The following is a 26,013-nucleotide window of genomic DNA, read 5'->3' as shown; positions in this document are numbered from 1 at the left end:
TTTATTTGATACTAGCGACCCGCCCTCGCTTCGCTTCGGAAACATTAAATTTTATTATTGATGGTTGAGTCCCGCGATGTTACCCGCGTTTATTGTCGTACCGCGGGTGACGCCGCGGGGCGATGCTAGTCAAAAAATTGCCTAAATTACTTCTTATATCATCAGCTACCTATCAGTGAGTCTCGTCAAAATCGGTCCAGCCGTTCCAGAGATTAGCCGGAACAAACAGACAGACAGATATACAAAAATTGTAAAAAATGTTATTTTGGTGTATGTACCGTATATATATTCATATTATGCATGTAGTAAGAAGCGGTTATTTCAATATTTCAAACAGACACTCCAATTTTATTTATATGTATAGATCAGCATCAACAACTCGATGTTTTTAATTGAACTCCAATTAAGTTTACTCCATTCAAATAGCTGAAGAAGAATAACTGGAGAAATTCTTTGGTTAAGATATTTTTTTCTAAATATTAAACTTTAAATGGCTCAACAATAAAAATGGAAAAATGTCGTTTAAATGACCCTTTCACCCGTCGATATTATTATTTTATGATTAATTCAAAAGTAACATGGCAAACGTTTGAAATAATTATTGTAAAATGAAATTGTTTAAAAAAAAAGTCTTTTAAAATAATTCTTAAGCTGTTAGCTTATTTAGTAACGCTTAGATTTAATTCGATTTACTCGAATTGAATTCTAATTTTTTAGTTTTCAAAACGTTTATATATTTTGTAATATTTTTATGTATTTAAACCTTCTCATTTAATTAAAGCAATGAATTTATTAATGAAATATTTTTTTCTAATGACGCTTTTTTTTTAAATAATTCGCTTGACAATAACTAATTTTGAACAGAAACAAAGTGGTTTTTTTTGCAATTTTAAAACTACATCAATCCATTTTTATTTGCAATTTTTTTTATTCCGATAATTTACTTATTTGATGTTACTGCAGTATTTTCTTTATTTATTTATTTATCCGTTACGTAATTAACACTTTTATTCGTTTAAAATATTTCTCAAACACCACATTTTATATTTAAATACACTGTTTCCACTGACATTAGCATTATTAGCAATTATTATTAAAGAATTATTTTTGTAATACTTATAATCTTCTGGCCACTTCGTTGGTGGAACAAAACTTTCTACTGATTCGGATGACAAGTCGACGTGTCTATGATGGGTTTGGCGACCGAAAAACTATATTCGACGTACATTGCTGGCTGAAACCAGTTTCACTAAAAGAGGTTTATCAATTTACCCGTGAGAACGCGTTTTTGAACCACTTTATTGCCGTAATCACCTAGTGCTCATCGGAAAGTGTGAGATTAAGATATTAATTGCAATCGGTTGTCTCATCTTTCAGGCTATATCGCGTGACTGCTTTGCGGTAGAAGGAAGCAAGATAATGGTGGCGATAGCCCATTATCCGGGAAATCTGCTGAGACCTTATTACTTGTGGTAGGACCTCTTATGAGTCCGCACGGGTAGGTACCACCACCCTGCCTATTTCTGCCGAGAAGCAGTAATGTGTTTCGGTTTGAAGGGTGAGGCAGCCGTTGTAACTATACTGAAACCTTAGAACTTATATCTCAATGTGGGTGGCGCATTTACGTTGTAGATGTCTATGGGCTCCAGTAACCACTTCACTCCAGGTGGACTGTGAGCTCGTCCACCCATCGACGAAAATAGGTTCTACCATTCTAGACCAAGTTTTACCGCGGCCTAATGGATAAGACGCCCAGTGCGTTCGTATCGAGCGACCCGACTGTGCCAAGGTTCGAATCCCGCAGGCAGCTACCAATTATTCTGATGAAATACGTACTTAACAAACGTTCACTATTAACTTCCACGGTGAAGGAATAACAACGTGTGATAAAAATTCGAATATACGTAATTACTTGTGGTGGAGTGTCTAGTCAGTCCGCACGGGTAGGTACCACCACCTTGCCTATTTCTGCCGTGACGCAGTAATGCGTTTCGGTTTGAAGGGCGGGGCAGCCTGTACTGTAAAAACTGAGACCTTAGAACTCATATCTCAAGGCGGCATTTACCTTATAAATGTATATACCTAACCCATCGAAGCAAAAAACCTTAATGTCCCCATGCTAAGATTGGCTTCGGTGTTATGTCTACCGTAAACACACGTGATACAAAAAAATCTACAATCAGACCGTGACTATCAAACCATCTTCAAGAAACATAATGACTAACAACCATTCAAACCCAGATCTCGTGACGTAGAAGACTCAACAAGAACTAGAAAGCCAAACAGACAAGTCTACGTTCGTTCCAAGACCAGCAATGTACATCAGTCCGTACGTTCAAATCGATTTTGCGCGCGCATACTTTGATTTTCGTAGCCAATAAGGATGACTTAATTTTCATGTCATATAAAACAGATGAGCGTATAGGCCACACGATCATTAGCGGGTGCCGTCGCATGAGAATTACGAGTTTTTGTTTTTGCAAAATTTGTCACGTTCATTTCATATATTCATTATCATTTCTACGGTGCTCATAGACTCTTCAAGCACTGGTCTTTGTCGATTACGACGTGTGAATAAACCCATAGACACATCGCACTGAGTTCCTCGCCGGATCTTCTCAGTGGATCGTAATTCCGATCCGGTGGTAGATTCTGCGAAGCACTGCTCTTGCTAGGGCTAGTGTTAGCAAATTTTGTCAGATTGAGCCCGTGAGCTCAACTACCCGTCTGTTAGTAGCTGGAACAGCCGCTTGGGCTTCCAGCGATTAGGTAGGAAAGAAATTTATCCTTATACCATAACGTAATAATAATAATAACTTGTGATTAAATTACATCATACATATCGGTGACATCATATACTGGTGAAAGGCAATTTGGTTTAAGCGACATTTTTGCAACTTTACAAGAGAGCCATTTAAAGTTTAAAAGGACAATGCCCAAAAGTGGGCCAACTTTCTGTCAAAACTATTTGTACTTGAAAAACTATGCCTTATTTTTTCACGTTGTTTAGTTTATGTATCAACATTTCTTTCAACCTGGCATTGTTTTACAAAAAAATAAATTACTTATTTGATAACATCCCAAAACTGAGTGCCATAGTTTTTAAATTTGCCAATAGGCAAAGGGTTTAGCCCATAAAGCCTTATAGTAAACCTTTAAGCTGCCAAACGAAAGAGTTGTCTGTGACTTGAACAACAAATTAAAAAAAAATAGCTAAAGGTTATAATTCAGACTTTTTAGTTTATTTTTGTTCAATTCAATTTTTATATATTGTAATAAAAATAATTATTACTTAAAACCATGAATTATTTAATATTTTTAGATATTATTGATTCCATTAGTAAAAATCTCAATGGCCTACCATTACTCTATTCTTATTATATAATATGATCAGAGAGTTTTGGCAGCAACCCGAGTGAAGCGTCACTTGAAGTTTTATTTAAATGTTTATCAGTCCGTACGTTCAAATCGATTTTGCGCGCGCATACTTTGATTTTCGTAGCCAATAAGGATGACTTAATTTTGATGTCATATAAAACAGATGAGCGTATAGGCCACCCGATCATTAGCGGGTACCGTCGCATGAGAATTACGGGTTTTTGTTTTTGCAAAATTTGTCACGTTCATTTCATATATTCATTATCATTTCTACGGTGCTCATAGACTCTTCAAGCACTGGTCTTTGTCGATTACGACGTGTGAATAAACCCATAGACACATCGCACTGAGTTCCTCGCCGGATCTTCTCAGTGGATCGTAATTCCGATCCGGTGGTAGATTCTGCGAAGCACTGCTCTTGCTAGGGCTAGTGTTAGCAAATTTTGTCAGATTGAGCCCGTGAGCTCAACTACCCGTCTGTTAGTAGCTGGAACAGCCGTTTGGGCTTCCAGCGATTAGGTAGGAAAGAAATTTATCCTTATACCATAACGTAATAATAATAATAACTTGTGATTAAATTACATCATACATATCGGTGACATCATATACTGGTGAAAGGCAATTTGGTTTAAGCGACATTTTTGCAACTTTACAAGAGAGCCATTTAAAGTTTAAAAGGACAATGCCCAAAAGTGGGCCAACTTTCTGTCAAAACTATTTGTACTTGAAAAACTATGCCTTATTTTTTCACGTTGTTTAGTTTATGTATCAACATTTCTTTCAACCTGGCATTGTTTTACAAAAAAATAAATTACTTATTTGATAACATCCCAAAACTGAGTGCCATAGTTTTTAAATTTGCCAATAGGCAAAGGGTTTAGCCCATAAAGCCTTATAGTAAACCTTTAAGCTGCCAAACGAAAGAGTTGTCTGTGACTTGAACAACAAATTAAAAAAAAATAGCTAAAGGTTATAATTCAGACTTTTTAGTTTATTTTTGTTCAATTCAATTTTTATATATTGTAATAAAAATAATTATTACTTAAAACCATGAATTATTTAATATTTTTAGATATTATTGATTCCATTAGTAAAAATCTCAATGGCCTACCATTAGTCTATTCTTATTATATAATATGATCAGAGAGTTTTGGCAGCAACCCGAGTGAAGCGTCACTTGAAGTTTTATTTAAATGTTTTTTTAATAGTTTATTGTGATGTATAATATATAAATTGGGTGTTGTTTTGTGTATTAAACGTCAATAATCGTTGTTCACGATTATTGAGGCATTGGAATAAAACTGTGGCTAACATAGCAGTGACTGTTTTTTTTTTTTTTCAAGATAAAAGGTCTGCGGAAATTCACGCTCACTCAATGTGCTATTCATCGAGTTGACCTCAAAACTCCCAAAAAGCAATAAAAAAAGATACACCAGCTTTTTATTGAAAAAAAATATAAATAACTACGACAGACTAGGCTGTATGGGCTACGCTCTTTGCCTGCTTATTGGCGAATTTCAAAACAACAACAACAATATCGTTGCCGGCTTCCGGATTTTCATTTCATTTTATTATTATTATGAGGATATCATAATAATAAAATGTACGTAAGGGCTTATTTCTAGCAACATTAACCACAATTAACTTATTTAATACTGTAATTAATGATGAGAGCGATTATTGATTTCGAAGAAAACAATTAACACCTTCATTTTAGCTGCAGAAAGAAACAGATTTCTCTTAAACCTGGGTGAGAATATAAAAATCGTTTTCTGAATATGAAACGATATTTCTTTGTCTATCAAATTAAGTTAAAACCATCATGACCCGACAACTTTTTTTAGGGGCCCAAACGCCCTAAGAAAATGAGCATTGTCCTTTGGAAAAAAAATATCAAAACAAAAAACTTCTTCATTTATTTGAATGGGGTAAGCTTAACACGTTAACAGTCCGGTGTTACGTATGTGGTACACGGTGAGCGGGTCCACCGAGTTCGTGTACCCTATGAGGTACACGAGCCGATGTGTTTCTCTACGGGGCCTAGATCCACGGACTTGTCAAATTAGTTAGTGTTTTCTTTGTGGACTTGTGGCCAAGGATCTAATAAATGGAGAAAGTCGAAAACATGTCATATTTTTTTGAAATTCTTAGTATAGCAACACGACATAAAAAATCTTAGAAAAAAAAATACAAATTTTAATTGGTGAACTAAAAGTTTAGAAAAACAAACAACGCAATATGCTTTTTTGCAAATTTTACATTGCGTTGATACCCTTTTGGCTTTGGCCTGTGCATATGGAGCAAATCGACCTTCATCAAGAAGGTTTTGGCAGTATCCCACGCATCGTCTTCGGATGAATCGAGATTCTTTCTTGCCCAAAAACTCAAAAAAATGTGTTTTTCTCAGCGGCGTAACTTGAACTTGAACGTTTCATGTGCTGCTAGAATGAATGCTTTTCTCTCCTTCTCTCTTTCGGTAAACCTTTTCTCTTTTTATTGACTGTGCCACAGAGGTCTGTATTGCGAGAAAGCATAAATTCTGCCAAAGGGTCGCTCGTGTAATAGTTGTCAGTTATGATGCAGCGACCTTCATCAAGTAAACCTTCTGCCAATGTCACTACCATACTTCCGGAGGTATCCAAACCAAAAACTTGCACATTTTGACCATTGTAAATTTGGTATCCCCAAGTGTTCTGCAGACCATAGTTTATAGATCTTCATGTTATATTTATGTGTTTGAGGGTATGTATTGACGGAAAAGTAGTTTGCCGCGGAAGTGTACCATCGATATGGTAATAAACTAACCATACATACGTCTACTGGAACACTCATGAGCCTGTGGTACACGTAAAAGTTACCCGGTAATTTAATTCATAAGTCCGTGTACCACCCGCTTTACACGGGTATATCCGGGGTCAACGACCATATTTTGTTACTTTTAATGCATCAGCCGATAGGTGGACATCTAATAATGGCCAAAAAATATATAATCACACTTGGACATATGGCGTGTTTCGGAACGCTTGTATGGGGACTGTTAACGTGTTAATTTAAGTTCAATTAAAAACATCGAACTGTTGATGCTGATACCGAATAAAACGGACCATTAATTACTAAGATAAATGTCGCTTATTAAGCGAAATGTCGCTTAAATCAAACAGCCTTTCACCTCTCGATATGTTCACCAAATGATCTTAAATTACATCAAGCAATTATTCCTTAAGTAAACACGAAATTGCATTGGCGATGAAAATTTTCATGATGAAAAAAACTCAGTGTTCGATGTTTTTGTTCATTACGAAATTCCCAATACATACTAGATACGATAAAGAAATGAAAAAAAGCACTTGTATTTAATTTAAGCAACAGATGCAAATAGAATTCCGCGCCAAAATGGAAAACAGTTTTGCCAATATAACAAAACACAAACAAACTACAATAGTTCGGAATCGTAAACAAAATTTCAATTCTCGATATCTCTATTCTATTGATACCTCGATTCTTCTTTAAGCTGAATGGACATTGCTAGTTAAATCATTTTCACTAAGACGATTTATCCAAATCGTGAACGCACAATACAAACTAAAGACAACCATAAAATAGACCTTACTTATATCAAAACTGTCAGTGTGCTTAGTGCGAGTTTTTTAACGTTCTCGCTAGCGTAAAAGTTAACTCAACTTGTATGCAGTAGGCTATGCCTGTGGGCTGATTTACTCGCCGAGCCCTTCGTCGCGAGCGACGGGTTCGACGAGAACGATGACCGGATTTGAATGGTGAAGAACGTTGAGAATTTATATTTATTAATGCCATAAATTTGTGGTGCGATTCATAAATGCACATAACGCCCTCTAGTGATGAACTTAGTAAGTGTATGAAATATTAAGTACGGTATCTAAGACTGGATCCGGGGGATCAGACAAGACATGTTTCGGACGACGGCAGCTTTGCGTAGCCCGGTCGCCTGGGCCGGATAGGTAATTAGCTGCGGCCACGATAAGATCGTGTCGCGCCGCTCTGTCGAAGTAGCGTTCTGACGCTACATTAAGATACTTACGTGTTGGTTCTAAATTTAGATTTTAAAAGAAAAATCTCGAAATAAGAACCCTCCCCCCTTCTTTCCTTTGAAGTCCGTTAATAATAATAATATTGCCGGGAAAAAAACAACGATATTGTATTTAAAGTTTATTGCAAAAAGTTACCTATGTAAAATGATTACATATTCATTACTCTTAAATCTAATTATCGTTTATGGAGGGTAGAGATAAGGAGCTCTATCTTGTATAGGGGACAGGTTTATAAAGTGTCCAAACTGTAAACAGCAATTTGTAGTTTGAAGATTCACCGAAATAGCGTTAGTGTGGGAGGTGGAAATGTGTGATGTGATGTGAAGTGATGTGTGTTGATTGAAGTGAAGTGTGATAGTTTATGGCGCTGTTTTTTAAATACATCCCCTTGCTACTGTGGCGCCATCTTAATTGGCGACCTTTCAGCGGACATTTTTTAATACACTAAAATTATGATCCTTGCTTCTGCCCTCCATATTATCGATGTGACGAATTAATTCAATAGTGACACCTGTCAAAATTTACAGCTGTCATTCGTGCCGAGGCGGCTCCGAGCGAATTTAGCATATTAAGGGTTTGTAAAGGTTGACCGTCGCTGCCCCCCACACGTTGGGCTTGGCTTGGCAGTGGGGGAGAGCAACATAGCTTGGCTAGTGTCGCCATGTTGTTCGCGACGTTGTGACACGGCAGTCTTAAGCCGACGGTAAGTCTTAGTACAATGACTGCCCTCTTCAGAGAAGCGGGTTTAGGTGTTTGAGGGGCGCCATTGCTTTTAATGGAACCATGCTTATTTTGATCGCGCACTCACTAGAGAGTGCTAAACCCTTATTTCCGCTTCCGGACCAGCCTCGGCAGCAGAACCACAAACTCGTATCCAGCTCATAAAGAAACAACGAAAGGTTTTTGGTCTAGAACTTAAAAGCTCAATTTCCCGGCGTCACTATTGAATCGATCCGCGCGGAATCGGTTCAGTAGACTGGGAAGTCCGGGTCGACGTTTTTCGACCAGGAATGTAATCCTCCCACCAGATCCTTCACTTTACTCCATCTCTCCTTGTCCGTCACGTCTAGAACCTTCTTTGCTACGACTTGAGAGTCGTTTCCCCGTCTACATACAAAGACGACTGGAAGAGAACAAACAGACACTCAACCGCAATCACAAGTCGCCGTCGCCTAATGGACGAGTCGCCCACAAGTCTCGTACTGAGGCGACCGTAGTAAAATATAGCTAACACTAGTTCATGAATGATATGGGAGTCGCATCGATTAGATTTGCGTCATTACTGATGATGAAGCGCGCCGTGAGCCCACACCACTGCCCTGGATATATCTGCGTCGAACCAGCCGCTGTATGACCCAATTGAAACTTCGACTTCAATATGCAAGTTGGGTGACGTCATACGCGCTGTAATTTCCTTGAACTTAACATTGAGTGGACCGCGCACCATCGCATCCTACATCGCTAGACAAGTTGAAAAACTTCATAACTCTATCGACATTATCCATTACCAGCAGCAGAGTCAATTACACAAAAAGCACAATCGGAGCCAAGTGGATAGGCTACCAGACCAAACCTTACGCACGAATTTCGGGGCAACGTGCCCTCCGCACTGAGCTCATCATCAGCCTATAGCAGTCCACAGCTGGACATATGCCTCTCCAATTGCTCGCCACTGAGCACGATCCTCAGCTTCTCTCATCCAGCTTCTGCTAGCCACCCTGCACAGCTCATCACTCCACCGGGCCCGAAGGCGTCCCTCACTGCGTTTATCAATTGGCGGCTGAGAACACTGAGCTTTGAAGTCGTCGTGGCCTAAAGGATAAGACGTCCGGTGCATTCGTATGTAGCGATGCAACGGTGTTCGAATCCCGCAGGTGGGTACCAATTATTCTACTGAAATACAGACTTAACAGATGTTCACGATTGACTTCCACGGTGAAGGAATACAATGGTGTAATAAAAATCAAACCCGAAAAAATTATAATTTGCGTAATTACTGATGGTAGGACGTCTTGTGAGTCCGCACCACGGGTAGGTACCACCGCCCTGCCTATTTCTGCCGTGAAGCAGTAATGCGTTTCGGTTTGAAGGGTGGAGCAGCCGTTGTAACTATACTGATACCTTAGAGCTTATATCTTAAGGCGGGTGGCGCATTTACTTGGGTTGTGAGCTCATTCACCCATTTAAGCAATAAAAAAAAGCTCACCTCCATCAAACTCCTTGGTCTTCTCGATCAACTCCTCCAAGTTCCGGTGCAAGTTCTCCACGGGGTAGTTGACCGAGCCCTGAATGTGGCACATCGCGTACTCCTGCTCGTTCCTAACGTCCACCACGAGATGACGTCCTCCTCGCTCCTCGTTATTCATCATTACGTTCAGTTCGTTGGCGCTGACCCGATTTTCCGGCGGCAGCACCTCCAGATCCAAGTCCTGGAATCGAATTTGTGCTAAAACCACGGGCCAGTTAGAGACGCGTGATCGAGATGGGTCAGGCGGGTGATTGGAGTTGCCCGTAGTTCGTGGACATCTGACGCGAATACCGCCACACATATCGAGACATAAGATTCAAGTTTCAATACGCCTTTTGAACCAGAACACGTGACTGCTTTGCGGAAGAATTGCGCACAAAATGCTTCCCAGATAAGCTGTTACTAAACCAAGATCAGTTAATTCTAGGAAAACAGTTTCTATAAGCAGTGGTTCGGATCAGTTGATGCTGCAACCTCTTCGGGAACGATTTTTTTAAAGTACAAAACAAAAAACTGTTTGTAAAGTCGGTTTACGGACGATAGTTTTACGTGATAACGTCATAAAGAAACATTGCTGAAAAATTGCATACTGTTATGAATTGAACTGAATTATTATTATTTTGTATAATACAAAGAAGGAGTTAATTGAAAATAACATTTTTTCGATAAATTAACGATGGGCCGATCATGCCTCTCTATCGCTTGTTCCGCGCTCTCGCTTGCACGCTCAGGGTCGGACGGCACGTGACACTTTTTCGTGCTTGCAGCCGGTGTTAATCCATTTATTAGACGTTATCACGTCAAAAACACATATTTGTAACAAAAACTGGAGTTTCCCTATTGAGAAAGAGACGACAGAATAGTCCATCTCTTTTATTTCTCATCACTTGACGTGTTAGTGATACACATATCAAATATTCGAACGGGAGTTCTTTGTCGCTCGCATTATTCAATAAAGTGTAACAATGAAAAGCGACACAAAAAAAATCGACATCTTTTTGACTTTTCAGGGAAATCCCAATCTATACTAATGTATAAATCTACAATGAATTTTTACGATGTTCCGTTATAACTACTGAACCATGCATCCGATTGACTTGAAACTTGTTATCCATGTAGAAAATACATGTACTTAATGGATAGACTAATGTTTATACGAGTGTTGAACTCCGTACACCAGTTGCGGGGGCGTTAATGATGAGAATCTTTGTGGGAGTGAGAAATAATAATAAATATATAAATAATCAATTATTTTTAATTTTAAATGCCCAGCGAAGCGGACGGTTACAACTAGTCGCTTAGGAAACTGACACTTTTTTTCTAATAATAACTAATGTTGGTATGAGGAGTATGAAATTTTCCACACTTATAGAGAATATAGAGAAGAAGTGCACAATGCTAATATTTTTTTTAAATAATGCATAAAAGATACATTAAATCAATAAAGAAAACATTACACACACTACATACCATGTATTTGACGCACACACGCATGCGTACTATTTATTGTCAAACTTTTGTTCTTGACGTCTGTTGTCAAATTGAGAATAGATTAAATATTGTTTGTTAATATTTTTTATAGTGTAGTCTTGGCGAAATTTGTGATTATAGAAGTATAAAATACAATCATAGTAGTGTACAAACTTACTATTCCAATTAATTATAGTCGAATTTCGACTACTGTGGAACCTCTAGTTCTATATGATATTTCACTCATTTCTTCGTTCTAATATCCCGACAGGAATCGAACAAAAAAAAAACACATTTTATTTCGGCTCCCTATAAAAAGCGTGTTAAGGAAGGTAAGGAGGTAAGCCATCCGAGGATACCGCACCGTCTCCTACGAGGCGGCATGCTTGCTCGCCGGGGCGCCTCCCTGGGACCTGGAGGCGGAGGCGCTCTTGTCGACTACAGGTGGCGTAGCGACCTTCGCTCTAGGGGGGAAGGGCGAACATTTTGGTCACCATGGTCGAAACCGGCTTGGAACCGTGATGATGATGATAATGATGATGTTACACACAGTATGTCGGCCCGCAATGTAGGAGGCAGTACCTTCTCTTTGGCCGGCGCATTGCAGAACTGCTCATAATCGATCAGGCGGCCCCCTCCGCGGTCCCCACACGCCACGCACGCGGGTCTCCTCGGACGCAACTTTACTAAAAAGCAATTGGATACTGTTACGCCGGTAAGAGTAACGCCAGCTGTCATCAGATAGCAGAAACGAGTATCAAAAGAACTAGTAAAATCTAGAACGTTCGACAAGTGTAACGCCATCTATTGTCAAATAACGGAAACGCATATCGAAACGCATATCGCACTACCGGGAATGTTCCCGAAAATTCTAGATTTGTCGTAACGACTATATAAGCGTTGCAGAGATGACATGAAGGCAATTAGTTATCTGAACTACTCGAAGCGAAACAGCGAACGGATTATCTGAATTGCGAATTTTAAAGCGTTTCTTCTGGACTGCCCAATAATGCAATATTGTACACGTGTGCATGTAGAGCACTCTGGATCCAAACCAGCCTTTAGGTTAAGGTAGTTTTGATGTAAATTTACTTCATTCTAGTATAAATGAAATGTTAATGAGTGTAATATGGATGCAAAATCTGATGTAAATGAAATAAATAAATAAAAATTATGTGTTCTAGGTTTTAAATAGAGTTTTAATTTGTACTTCGGTGAAAGTTTTATTTATTCCGAGCCTCAGCGCGTAACAACACGCATGATCCGCAAGTGATCGTGTGCACGCGGCGCTATTGCGATCCCACGTCTCAAGCTGGGTCACGAGCTGGTCTCAAGGAAAGGGGGCCTTGTCCCGCTAGGGGGCGGGGGGGCAGCCACTCCGCGCTATCTATGTGTATTTGTAGGAGTTTGCTCTATACAAGCATTACAGTCCGTCTGATGGGACTTTATTTTTATTATTTGTTAAATAAGTGGACAAGCTCACAGCCACCCTTGTATTTATTGGTCACCAGAGCCCATAGACATTAACAACATAAATGCCACCATCCACCTTGAGACACGAGTCCTAAGTCTCAATTCTTATAACACACTTGCTGCCCCACAATTCATACTTTCACGGCAGAAAAGGCAGGGCGGTGGAACCTATCCGTGCGGACTCACAACAGTTTATATTCGTCACAAATATTTGCTCTCTACACGAGGAAGCCGCTCACTCGACACGAATTTTTTTTCACCTACTCTCGCGCGGACGGTAGCGTCGCATAGCAACCGTTGCCATGGCAACCGTCGTCAAGACAGCCGCCGTGCTACTCACCTGCCCTAAAGGTCGCGTCCTCTCCGTCGAACAGCAGCATGCGGCCGACCAGCAGGTGCCTCTCGGTCCTGCCTATCACGTACTTTATCGCCTCCAGGGCCTGCAGGGTTCCTGTGTCGAGCGACATAAACGTGGGGAGTCAGAACTTTTTTTAAAGTCAGGTCATTACTTATGACGTCACACGTGGGTAACAGTACGAAGAGCTAAGCATTGATCGTTTTATTAGACTGAACTTAGACCGCGGCCCAAAGTGCACATGTCATTATGTTTACATGCTCCAATGACCACTAGCACATGACATACCTATCTCCATGACATATCCTTCTTCAAACGAGGCTTGTGGAGAGTACTTAACGGTAGACAGCGGCTTGGCTCTGCCCTTGGCATTGCTGAAATCCGTGGGCAACGGTAACCACTCACCATCAGGTGGAGACCGCGTGCTCACCTGCATACGAGGGCAATAAAAAATCCAATGCTCTATTTAGTCCCTATATACACAAATATGAGCGTCCTCGCTCCGGAGCACCCACCCACGGTCCCCGGGACGGGCCCGGCCACCCCGTGGGCGGAGCAGCTGCCCACCGCAGCGGGAGGGGGGGGCGTGGGGAACACGCAGCGGTAGCAAGGCCCTATGTACGTCTCCTGAAATAAAAAAAAACTATCACTAAGAAGTCTTGGATATTATATAAATCACACTGTAAGACTCGGACCAAGAATACCTCTGTGCCAACTGAGGTTAGCTTATCATTTAGGTAAGGTTGCAATGTATCGAGCCATTACGAAGGAAGTCAGTCGAATATAACTCGTCAAGTAATACTTAGTCTGGCCATAAATACTGTTACAATTAAAAATAAACAAAATATTACATTTGAATTTGGAATCTGTCATTTTTATATGATTGCTCATTGAGTTTTCTCATTTTGGCGCCAATACATTGTACAATATTTTGCGATATTAAAATGGAGTGAGGTGATAAAGAGAACCGAATCGCTGTGATTACATTACACAAAGTAGGTATGGAGACAAATGCAATTTTTAAAACTCTCCATACGCTTGGTATTAGTAAAATGTTTGTGTACCGGACTATTAATAGGTGCAATGAGACCTCCTCTGTTTGTGACAGAAAAAGATCTGGCCGTCCACGTAGTGTTCGTACGAAAAAGGTGGTCAAAGCAGTAAGGGAAAGAATTCGAAGAAATCCTGTCCGAAAGCAAAAGATTTTATCTCGGGAGATGAAGATAGCACCTAGAACCATGTCGCGTATTTTAAAAGATGACTTAGGACTTGCAGCCTATAAGAGACGTACTGGTCATTTCTTAACTGATAATTTAAAAGAGAATAGGGTGGTAAAATCGAAACAACTACTGAAGCGGTACGCAAAGGGAGGTCATAGAAAATTTTTGTTTACGGATGAGAAGTTTTTTACAATTGAGCAACATTTTAACAAACAAAATGACCGTATCTATGCTCAAAGCTCTAAGGAAGCTTCCCAATTAGTCGAGAGAGTGCAACGTGGGCACTATCCGACTTCAGTGATGGTTTGGTGGGGTATTAGCTATGAAGGAGTGACTGAGCCATACTTTTGTGAAAAAGGTATCAAAACATCGGCACAAGTGTATCAAGATACCATTCTAGAGAAGGTAGTGAAGGCCCTTAACAACACCATATTCAATAATCAAGAATGGTCCTTCCAGCAAGACTCGGCGCCAGGTCATAAGGCTCGGTCTACGCAGTCTTGGTTGGAAACGAAAGTTTCGGACTTCATCAGAGCTGAAGACTGGCCGTCGTCTAGTCCCGATCTTAATCCGCTGGATTATGATTTATGGTCAGTTTTAGAGAGTACGCCTTGCTCTTAAGCGTCGTGATAATTTGGAGTCCCTAAAACAATCCGTACGATTGGCAGTGAAAATTTTTCCCATGGAAAGAGCTTCTATTGATAACTGGCCTCAACGCTTAAAGGACTGTTTGCAGCCAATGGAGACCACTTCGAATAAGCTTTTTATATTTTAAATTGTTTTATATTTATGTATTAAACTAACACACTGTAAAAGTTTTTTTTTCCTACCGAAGCTGATAGCCTTGAAAGGCTATTTCAGCGGAACCTTAACTAGTAGGTGAGCTCACGGGGCTCAAACCTGACGAAGTTGCTAATACGAACCCTAGCAAGAGCCGTACTTCGCAGAATCTACCACCGGATCTTAAACGTGACCCACTGAGGAGATCCGGCGAGAAACTCAGTGGGCTGTGTCTGAGCGTTGTAAAAGTAATAAATGTTATTTGCAATATAATCTTTTTTTTCCTTTGTAACAGTATTTATGGCCAGACTAAGTATATACATACAGTCGCGTTATATATTGTTACGCGCTGGAGTTCGGGATAAACAAAAAAAAACTACCGAAGTGGAAAATTAAAACTGTATTAGCGTTTAGAACAATTAAAACACTTTAAAATTCTCAATTCACTTCTTCCGCTTCGCTTCTGGTGATCCGTTCGCTGTTTCGCTTCGAGTAGTACCGATTACTAGCTGCGTTCGTGTCATCCCTGCAACGCATAAATAGTCGATACGACATCCCTAGATTTATCAAAAACATTCTGGGCAAGTCGAGCAGCTTCGGTGTGTCTTTCTGCTATCTGACAATAGATGGCGTTGTACTTCTCGGTCGTTCTAGTGTTACTAGATCCTTTGATATTCGTTTCGGCTATTCGGCGATAGATGGCGCTACTCTTACCGGCGTAACAATATTGTATATGAACCTCGTAAATCAATGTTCAGCAAGTGAACCCGTATCTAATAATAAATAAATAACTAAATAGCGTTTATCTTAACTTTGTCTGAACTTACACTGACATACAAAATCATAATTACCAAAAGCACAAAGCGCAAAAAAAAAGGTAAAACTCTTAATTAAATACACAAATTGCCATTAGAGATCTTTGGTCGCGCACTACATATGGTGGGGAGTGCTCATCGTGCTCTTTTCTTGGATGCTGCACCTGGTGACCTCGGGTTCGTTGTGATGCTGCTGTTGTGACCACTCGCGACCAGGGGAGCCCTGAGCTCACCTCGCGGGGATCACACATTTTCCACGTACAAAGCTAACAAGCAGCTGTCCCAACCCCCCACTGACCTGGTGATGGTCCTGTCTCCTGTACCCGTATATCGTGAGCTGCCCCTCCATTTTCAAAGCGCTTCCCGATATCAGAGGGATCTGCGAACATACACAACCACTGAAGTCGCCGTGGCCTGGTGGCTATGCCGAGGTTCGAACTCCGCAGACCAGTACCGGAATATGATAAACTTGGGTAAGTATATGTAGCACGCACGATCACCCTGTCTATTTCTGCCGCGAAGCAGTAATGCGTTTCGGTCCGAAAGGCGGGGTAACCGTTGTAACTATACTGAGATCTTAGAACTTATATCTCAAGGTGGGTGGCGCATTTACGTTGTAGATGTCTATGGGCTTCAGTAACCACTTAACACCAGGTGGGCTGTGAGCTCGTCCACCCACGTAAGAAATAAACACACGTCTTCGTTGTTCGCTTTATTAAGCCCCATCGCCATCTTGACCTTTTGTTCTCCGTCCCTTTCTTACCTATAAATACGTCCCTTTCACCCTAAGCATTCCGCACATATTTAAGACAGTAGGTAGCGATCGAAAAAACGATCTTTGTGACCCATAATCTAGTGTTGATATCGACAACATCCCTCACCCTCCCACTGCCACGTTTCCTAACCTCGTTCGCAACAGCAGCATAGCACAACCCTTTCCTCAATCAGATTATTCTCAAAGGTCGCTCTCTGTCTTTGGAGAAGTGGCAGGAAGTCCTGGTAGGTACCACAACACCAATATTCACCGTCACTTTTAATGTGCAAACTTTGACATCTAAAGCTTCCCCACCACCGCTAAGTGGTATGTCTGAGCCACAAGCTGCAGCTCCGGCGACCGTGAGCGCCACTCACCTTTAGCATAACGCACAGGTCGTTCAACAGATACCTGGTCGGGACGTTGTCGCTGCAGTCGAGCACCAAGTCATAAGCTGAAGCGATTTGCTGAGCGTTCTTCGAGTCCAACTGAACGTTGTATGGTGTGATTTTAATTTTCGAGTTTATACTGAAAAATCGCCACGATTGAGCGATTAGGTTAATATCCTTTACAGAGGGTAGAACTAATGGTAGAACCTCTTGTGAGTCCGCACGGGTAGGTACCACCACCCTGCCTATATTTGCCGTGAAGCAGTAATGGGTTTCGGTTTGAAGGGCGGGGCAGCCGTTGTAACTATACTGAGACCTTAGAACTCTTATCTCAAGATGGATGGCGGCATTTATGTTGTAGATGTCTATGCGCTCTGGTAACCACTTAACACCAGGAAGGCCGTGAGCTCGTCCACCCATCTAAGTAATAAGAAAAAAGAACTCAGAAGCACCATCTTATATAGGAGGGACCAGTTGAAAAAGTGTTCCCCTGTAAAAGGTGAGTAATTGGAAGATTCACCGAAATAGCGCTAGTGTAGGAAGTGGAAATATAATGAATATAGCAGTTTTAAACAAAATGAAGTGAAAATAAGTGCTGGATTGAAAAACTTTATTTTTTTTGTGACTTGTATGGTTTCAAAATATGCAGTATTAAAAAACTCAACTATTTATTTATTCACGTAGGGTGTTTATTTTTTTCGTGATTGAAAACTTACTCTAATAGTTTATGGCGCTTCCATTTGCTACTCTGGTGCCACCCTACAGCGGACACTTTTGAAGTGAAAACTTCTTTAGAATCGTTGTGATTTCAAACCGGATGCAACGGAAAAAACGACAGGTAAGAGACACAAATACAAAAATGTGTAGGATGAAGCCAGCAAAGAATGAGACAGAAATACACATACTATTTAATACAGCGCCATCTGTGAGATTTTTTAATACTAACGTGTGTATGAAAGCTCTTGTAGTGAATTTTAATTTAGGATTATATGTGAAATTAAAATATCAATTCACAGAGGGCGCTACCTTACAATTATTTACTAATGACAAAATTTTACATATACTTAAGACGTCTAGGATAATTGTATTTTAATTTTGGAAGGTTTCACTTCTACCACGTGTGAATTGCACACATTTTGTTTTTTTTTAATATGCTTTCTTTACTTCTACCCTCCATAGTATCATTGGTTCCAAATAAGGAAGACATATGTATTATATTATTTGTTGTATTCTCAGCGGAACTACATACACCGCGCTCACAACAGAGCCTCTTGTGAGCCCGCACGGGTGCTACCACAACCCTCCCTATTGCTGCGAAGTCACAAGTCCCAGTTCCAAGAGTGGGACAGTCGTTATAATATACAATTGAGACCAATATCCCATATCGCAAGATAGGTGGCAATGTCGCCCGTGGACATCAGCAATGGTGGGTGTGCACTGATGCGGCTAAATACCTACCACTTTTGTAATTTTTGTTAATAAAAAGTCTCTTTTTGAAATGTAATGAAAGTCGATGTAACGAAAAAGAGACAAGACACTATAAGAATAATATGTAAAATAATTATCAAACTTTGTATCACTATGATAATTAATAAAACCTAAAATTTTTAAATTCGTCTCATTATCTTGAAGCCACAAAATTTTAGAAGGCTTCACTTTGACCACGCCTGAATTGCACACGTTTTGTATTATATTTTTTTGACATCTCAATTTGCTCGCGCCTAACGAGCGACGTCAGTTTGATAGCTGTCAGTTTTGACATCTGTCATCGCTATATGTTCCGACCGCGACGGAGTGTTCACGTAACGCACCATCTCAGAGACTCAGCGGCCGAGAACGCCTTGCTGGTGTTCTCGTTGCTTTCATGGTGCAGCAGTTGTCTGTGCACGTTGGTCAGATCCACCGCGTCATAATCCACGATGCCTATTTCGCCTGAAAATTCAATAAAAATACCTTCGAAATATAAAACAGCATACTGAGTTTCTCGCCGGATCTTCTCAGTGGGTCGCGTTTCCGATCAGGTGGTAGATTCTGCGAAGCACTGCTCTTGCTAGGGCCAGTGTTAGCAATCCGGTTTGAGCCCCGTGAGCTCACCTACTCGCCCGGTTACGCTAACAAAGCCTCTCAAGGCTATCAGGCTATCACAATTTCAATTAAAGGTCAGCCAGTATGCATATAAATGAGACTTCGAACGAGCCTCCACATTATGATACCATTCATCATGGCAACAAATATAAAGACAAGTCATGCAACATTGCTGGATTTTATATACAACTAGCTTTTGTCCGCGACTGCGTCCGCGTGGAATAGTTACTTTGGCATAACGCTAAATTTTACCCCCCACTCCATTTACGTAAAAAGTGAAAATATTTTGAAACATTCTTTATTGGTGTTCCACTTGTATTGGTCTTGCCGTGATGTTATATCATCAATATATGAGCTATCTGACACTGAAAGAATTTTTCAAATTGGACCAGTAGTTCCTGAGATTAGCGCGTTCAAACAAACAAACTTTTCAGCTTTATAATATTAGTATAGATAGATTAAAACCATGAGGCCAGTTTATAGTGACCTTACCAATGCCCGCCCCGGCAAGGTACATGGCAGCCGGACATCCCAGGCCGCCGGCTCCCACAATCAGTACTTTGGCAGAACAGATCTTAACCTGTCCTTCGACGCCGATGTCCGAGAGAAGGATCTGACGACTGTACCTGCAAAAGTATACCAAGCCAGTCAGATCTAAAGAGCAACAAGTCTGATGCTTTAATGAAATTAAGATAAGCGAGAGAAAATTGACTTAAAAAAAATGTGGTTTTAATTCGGCATTAACAATGCTATCAAAAAAAAATAGTTCTCTGTTTTATTTTTTGCCGATTTTAGTTATTTGAATGCTTTATTTTGGAACGAAGTTCCTTACGGGACAATGCGGAGGGGTACCCTAGCCGGGGAAAAACGTCCGTAACGTAAGATTTTTATTAGTAATGCACACAGTATACGACTTAACTTTGTAATAACATACAAAAAAAATGTGTGCGTGTACTAGTGTACACACGTAAGAAGTGAAACATTAATGCTATCCCTACTCCGTTGGAGAAAGTGAAAGTACTCTTCGTCTGAACCAACCGTGGTAGGGGCAAGAAAAAGATGGCGCGTAACGGAAAAATGTGACGCGTAACCGAAAAATGTGACGGTAAATTTTTTTCCAACGCCGATAAAGAAGTTTCACTTCAAAAATAAAACATATTTTTTTATCATTCATTGACCACGATCTCAGAGCGTTCGTTTGCGCAATAGACTAACTCTTATGCAAACAACCGTGAATGAAGTGTACCACAATAAGCTCGCATGTTACCGAATGACCGTGGGTTGTTGCGAAACCTCCAGTTTTATTTTCTTTATACCTCGAATAGAACTTAAAATTAATATTTTTATAATAAGGAACATCGTTCCTATCCGGTGTCCCACGACACCACACATTTTTTTTTAAAGGACACCACATTGGAATTATACTATCATGTTGAGGGATAAAAGACTATTTTATTGTCTTAAGCGACATTTTTGTAACATCTCCTGTAATGTTAAACAAAACAGACCTTAAATACAAAGATAAATGTCGCATATTAGGCTAATATAACTTTTCACCGCTTGTATACATGTTGATGATGATTAATCTGAGAAAAATGTTGTTTTTTATTTTTATTGCCCTTGTAGGCAGACAAGCAACCGCCCCCCTGATTGTGAGTGACTACCGTCGCCCATGGACTTCAGCAATGCTAGGAGCAGAGCCAAGCGGCTGCCTACAGTTTTACAGGCTACAATGTGCCAAAGGATACAGACATATGTACTTGGGTAAAGTTAGTGAGGCAGATAACTGACTAAAGTACATTCGGATCATAAGGATTACAATTAAAACGCAACATGCCATTGACAGACTGACCAATCCAGAGATTGACTGGAGCATCGCTGTAATATAAATATAGCTTTTTTTATTGCTTAGATGGGTGGACGAGCTCACAGCCCACCTGGTGTTAAGTGGTTACTGGAGCCCATAGACATCTACAACGTAAACGCGCCACCCACCTTGATATATAAGTTCTAAGGTCTCAGTATAGTTATGTTATTATTAACGGCTGCCCCACCCTTCAAACCGAAACGCATTACTGCTTCACGGCAGAAAAGGCGGGGCGGTGGCACCTACCCATGCGGACACAAGAGGTCCTACCACCAGTAAAAAAATTATTAATTTATTAATGTCGCTCATACAATTTATACATTGGTAGGTAATTAGTTAGTAATAATTTCCGTCATGAATACCTATTACCTTTCTATCGCCCATTTTGGAAGACAGGCATCTACTGATGATTTTGAAGCATCACTTATCGGCTGACTGTGATTATTTAATTCTTTACTTGATTGTTGATCCTAAAAGTAAATTTTATGCCAGTTTAGTTACTTCCGCTACAGATATGTTTATAACAGTTGATTAAAACAATCCCTAGACAATCTCATTGGTAATATCTATATATAAAAGAAAGTCCTGTTAGTTACACCATTTATAACTCAAGAACGGCTGAACTGATTTGGCTGAAAATTGGTGAGGAGGTAGCTTAGAGCCAGGAGAAGGACATAGGATACTTTTTATCACATTCCGTGGGACGTGACATAAAACGTGGTATAACAAAACGCAACTGACAGCTAAACGTTCTATGGTTAAATTTTGAAGTTGACCGGTTGATGTGTTTGAAACAAACCGTGTGGCGGCACAAAGCTCGCCGGGTCCGCCCGCTAGTTGATTATATTAGCAAACCACGTCTTCAGAGAAATTAATGATTTGTTTGGATAAGCAATGGCACTGTTCTCAGTTTAACATTGTTGGTTTTATTGCCTGGAGCATACGGCTCACCTGATGGTGAGTGATTACCGTTGCTCATGGACATCAACAATGCCAGGGGAGGAACCAAGCCACTGCCTACCGCTTAACACTTTCCATAAGTCTCGTTTGAAAAAGGACATGTCTCTTCTAGCACTCAGGAAACACCGTAGAGTGGGAGCTCATTCCCAAAAACGGATGGTATGTGGCAAAAAGCTCTCTGGAAACGCGCTGTGGATGACAGTAAGTATCTTCAATCGGTGTCGATGCGCCACTTCGATAAAGCGGCACGACACGAGAACCCTCTCATCGTGGCCGCCGGTAACTACATTCCCGATCCTGCAGACAGAATGGAAAGCAGTCCACGTCGCTCCAAACACGTCACTTCGGATCCTCCCGATCCACTAACGGTGCTTTTGGGTACCTCAAGCACCGGTCATCGTTCTCGTCGAACCCGTCGCTTGCGACGAAGGGCTCGACGAGTCATCGTCATCATCATCATCATCCTCAGAGCACTCCCCATGGAACATACAGTACAAAATACAGAGGGCACCAAAGCCCCTGAGCAGACCCAGAGGTTCCAAAGATCCAGAGAGGGAATGGGATCATCAGTAGGCACTGATAATTCTAAGTGGTAAATTTTTTTAGACCAATTAATAAACTTTTTCCAAAGGCTATAAGCCTTCTAGTTTTGATTGGAAATCAAATTTAAATATTAACTTGCATGATGTGTGCAGGAACCATTCAAAATCAAACCTCAGTCTGAAATGTCTGTGTATTATGTGTCTATATTTATGTATTAATGTAAAGAAAAACCTTTAAAACTATTTAATATTAAAAAAAGGGTTTTCTTATCTATATCTATCTATATCACTTACTTGTCTGTCATTGAGTAAAAAGAGCGTTCAGTTTTGTATACTGTTTTAAAAGAGATTCATTGCTTTAAATCTTCTTTCCTTAATACATCACAGAAAACACAATTTGTTGTTTATTTATTCTGAAGTATTTCATATTATTATACTACTAATGTAAAATTTGGATGCATATTTACTGTGTAAATGTGACGAAGTTTTCGATATAACAAGAACTTCACTCAAATTTAATCTTGGAATTTTCTTGCTAAAGAGTATTCTTACACCGTGGAACCCCTATGTGGGCAGGGGGCAGAGCCTCCTAAGAGGTTCCTGCGCCATGAAGGGGATGTGGGACTGCATGTTCTGCAGATGTCATTTCCGCAAGTTTTAAACAGACCTTCTACTTGTCCTTGGCTTGAACGAAAAATGCTTCTAACTATTTTGTCCCTAGATCTTGTAGGTTGTATGATACTAAATTCTCTAATGCTGACATCTTTTGTTTATTACTCCCAGCATATAGAAATGATATTTTGGAATATTTATAAATTAATTAAGTCCGATGAGTATTATTAAGTTTTAAAGTGTAAGTAAATGTACATATGTGCGTATTGTGTTGCTTTTGTTTTTTTGTTCTGTTTTTTGTGTAAACTTAAATTTCCAAATTTCTCTCTGTTCACTTTCTACCTATATGTGATTGTAATGGTGGAAACTTGTTTGGTTATAGTTTTAGCTATCTTTTTCAATATTATATGTTTGTTTTGAACTGTTCGTTTCCCAAATAAATGAATACATAAATGTTAGGAGCGAACCGCGAGTTAAAGAACTTGCGACAAAATTGTTTTTTTTAATTGTTTTTGTTAAATTTCTGGAAATATTACATTTTAAAATTAAGTCAATAGAGTTTTAATTTTTAACAGCTCAGTTTAACAGTTCTGTTGTGTTTGTCGATCATACACAGTTGTTTCATATACATATTTGCAATTTAAATAAGATCTGCTTACACTAATCAAACTTTTTAATTCCTGAAGTTCATTTTCCTTTTCCTTTAAAATTCTGCGAAGTTCTGATATTTCCGTCTCTAAAACACTGACTCTGTCCATTTCGTATCAATTTAATTATATTTTTTTGTGAACAACAACGACAAGAAAATACACACTCAATAACATACGGCACCTATCTACTGTTTGCACTTTGCTAATTAGACAACATAATAAGTGTATAATCTATGTAGACAACCTAATTAACACCTACACACCTACAGTCTACACATATTAAGCGTATAATCTATGGTCTACACACTCCACACAATACATTATAGTACCGTAAAATGGGGCGATTAGGGACAAATTCCAACTTTATGAGCAATTTTAAGGTAGTTGTTGATGTATATAATGCTATATCAGGATCAAAATGATTGAGTCTTGGGGGCATCTTTGTTGTCTAATTTAAAATTATGCAAGTAGCATTCCAGTTTAAGCAAAAAATGCAAAAATAGGTGTAATCCCTATTTACCCGAAAATTGCGGTTAATTGGGACGAAATGAGAAATTTGCTAGGGTTGGCACTAATTTTATTTTTATATATAGTTTTAATTTATTTATTTATTTAGTTGCACCAACAAAGTGATCATCAATAAAAAAAATTGAAAAACTGACAAAAGTACATGGCAGACATCACCTCAATTATAGGTGCAATCGACAGTGCAGTAACAACAAAATATATATATATATATATATATATTTATACATATATAGTGGGCTTTCTTAGAAACGGTTTATATTTCTCCGTTCTTGGTAAGTACTTAGGGGCTGATATTTCCATCTGGGTTAAGAGATTAGGTGTGTCGGTTATTCCATGGATTAATCAGATGAATACCCCCACTCTGAACAAATATTAAATATTTTATTATGTATTACTTAGACATTTTTGTCCACCTTGAGATTTCATTGATCTTGTTACATGTCTCTGCAAAATCGACTTACTTATATTAAATTGCTTATCTATTTCAACTAAAGACTTATTCCCAATTTCGCTTCGATAAACCAGATTTTTACCAACAAATTTAAAAAATATTGTTATAACTACATAGACAACCCTACAAACCTGTACCTATTTATACTTAGGTCGTTTCCATTTCACGTATTCTCATCCCAATTGACCCCTTTTTCGTTGTTATTTGCACCTAACACGTCCCCAATATCCCCAAAAACAACAGATTTTTACATGTATTTTTATTTAATCAAATACATTAAAACCAATAACAACTGAGACTTACCTTTAATATATATGCTGGTTCAAACACTAAATAACGTTTATAAATCACAGTCGTCTTCTATTATTATCAAATAAATAAAAGAGAGCAAAGTTTCTAGCACTAAAATAATTACCACCACAGGAAGTTAATTTGAAACGCAATTTTTTATAAGTTAGCAGCTATTATCATGCATATTCAGAGTTGTTTTGTGAACTTTCAACATTCTACTATTAAACTACAAAAAAATGGAAGATTTTGCAACGAATATAAAACTTATATTGAGCGTCGAAAGATTTTCCCGGTTTTTTCCCGATTCGCCTTTCAATTCCTAATCGCCCCATTTTACCGGTAGTGAGACTTTTTGGCGGGAACGCGAGGAGTGAAGTTGTGCGATTTGTTTTATTATGTCTATTTAGTGTTTCTTCAGGTTTAAATGTGTAATAACGGTGGTTTATTAACTGTTTGGGATGAAATATAATCTTAGTAAAATGGTGGTCGCTTACTGAGATTTTTCAGCGGACTTTTTGGAGGATCCCGAGAAGTTACGTCCAGCGGCTTTGTTTCATTTTCCCACATTTGTGGGATACAGATACTAAACAGTTAATAAACCACCGTTATCACACATTTAAACCTAAAGAAACACTAAATAGACAAAATCAAACCAATCACACAACTTCTCTCCTTGCGTTCCCGCCGAAAAGTCCAAACCCCAAAAGCATATATATATAATAATATATATATTTCATAGGCCTAGGTTTTATAATTCAATTATATATTTATATTACCGTACTGTTTGACACAGTTTTATAGTACCGTACCACCGTAGTTGTGGATTTAAATAAAAATGTCAAATACAACAAAAGTTTTATTGTAGCCTGTGGGCCTTTTTGAAGTTTGGCTTATTTGTCTTTTTTTATTTCCGTTGGAGGCAAACATACCCAAATAGAGGTATGTAGCCATCGTCACTACGTGTTATATGACGTATTGTAATGAGTAATGTATTGTAATATGTATTGGCCATATTTCCTTTGCCCACTCAATCTCGGAAATAAGCAACCAAATTAATGTTCTCGTTCTCATTCATTCG

General features: G+C 39.3%; 1 protein-coding gene across 1 annotated transcript; it reads right to left on the bottom strand.

The window, feature by feature from the left end:
- Nucleotides 1-7,550: 7,550 nt before the first annotated feature.
- On the bottom strand, nucleotides 7,551-23,970 carry LOC101737191 (adenylyltransferase and sulfurtransferase MOCS3). The gene is made up of 11 exons (XM_004924144.5): nucleotides 23,675-23,970; nucleotides 21,271-21,371; nucleotides 19,527-19,660; nucleotides 18,761-18,881; nucleotides 16,938-17,088; nucleotides 16,105-16,185; nucleotides 13,507-13,618; nucleotides 12,977-13,087; nucleotides 11,746-11,849; nucleotides 9,652-9,874; nucleotides 7,551-8,568 (listed from the first exon to the last, which is right to left on the bottom strand). The coding sequence occupies exons 1-11, from the start codon at nucleotides 23,771-23,773 to the stop codon at nucleotides 8,414-8,416; spliced, it is 1,392 nt and encodes a 463-aa protein (XP_004924201.1). The 5' UTR covers nucleotides 23,774-23,970; the 3' UTR covers nucleotides 7,551-8,413.
- Between the last annotated feature and the right edge of the window lie 2,043 nt (nucleotides 23,971-26,013).

Source organism: Bombyx mori, chromosome 11 (genome assembly GCF_030269925.1).
Source record: "Bombyx mori chromosome 11, ASM3026992v2".
Taxonomy (NCBI): domain Eukaryota; kingdom Metazoa; phylum Arthropoda; class Insecta; order Lepidoptera; family Bombycidae; genus Bombyx; species Bombyx mori.
This window is presented reverse-complemented; position numbering and strand designations above follow the sequence as displayed.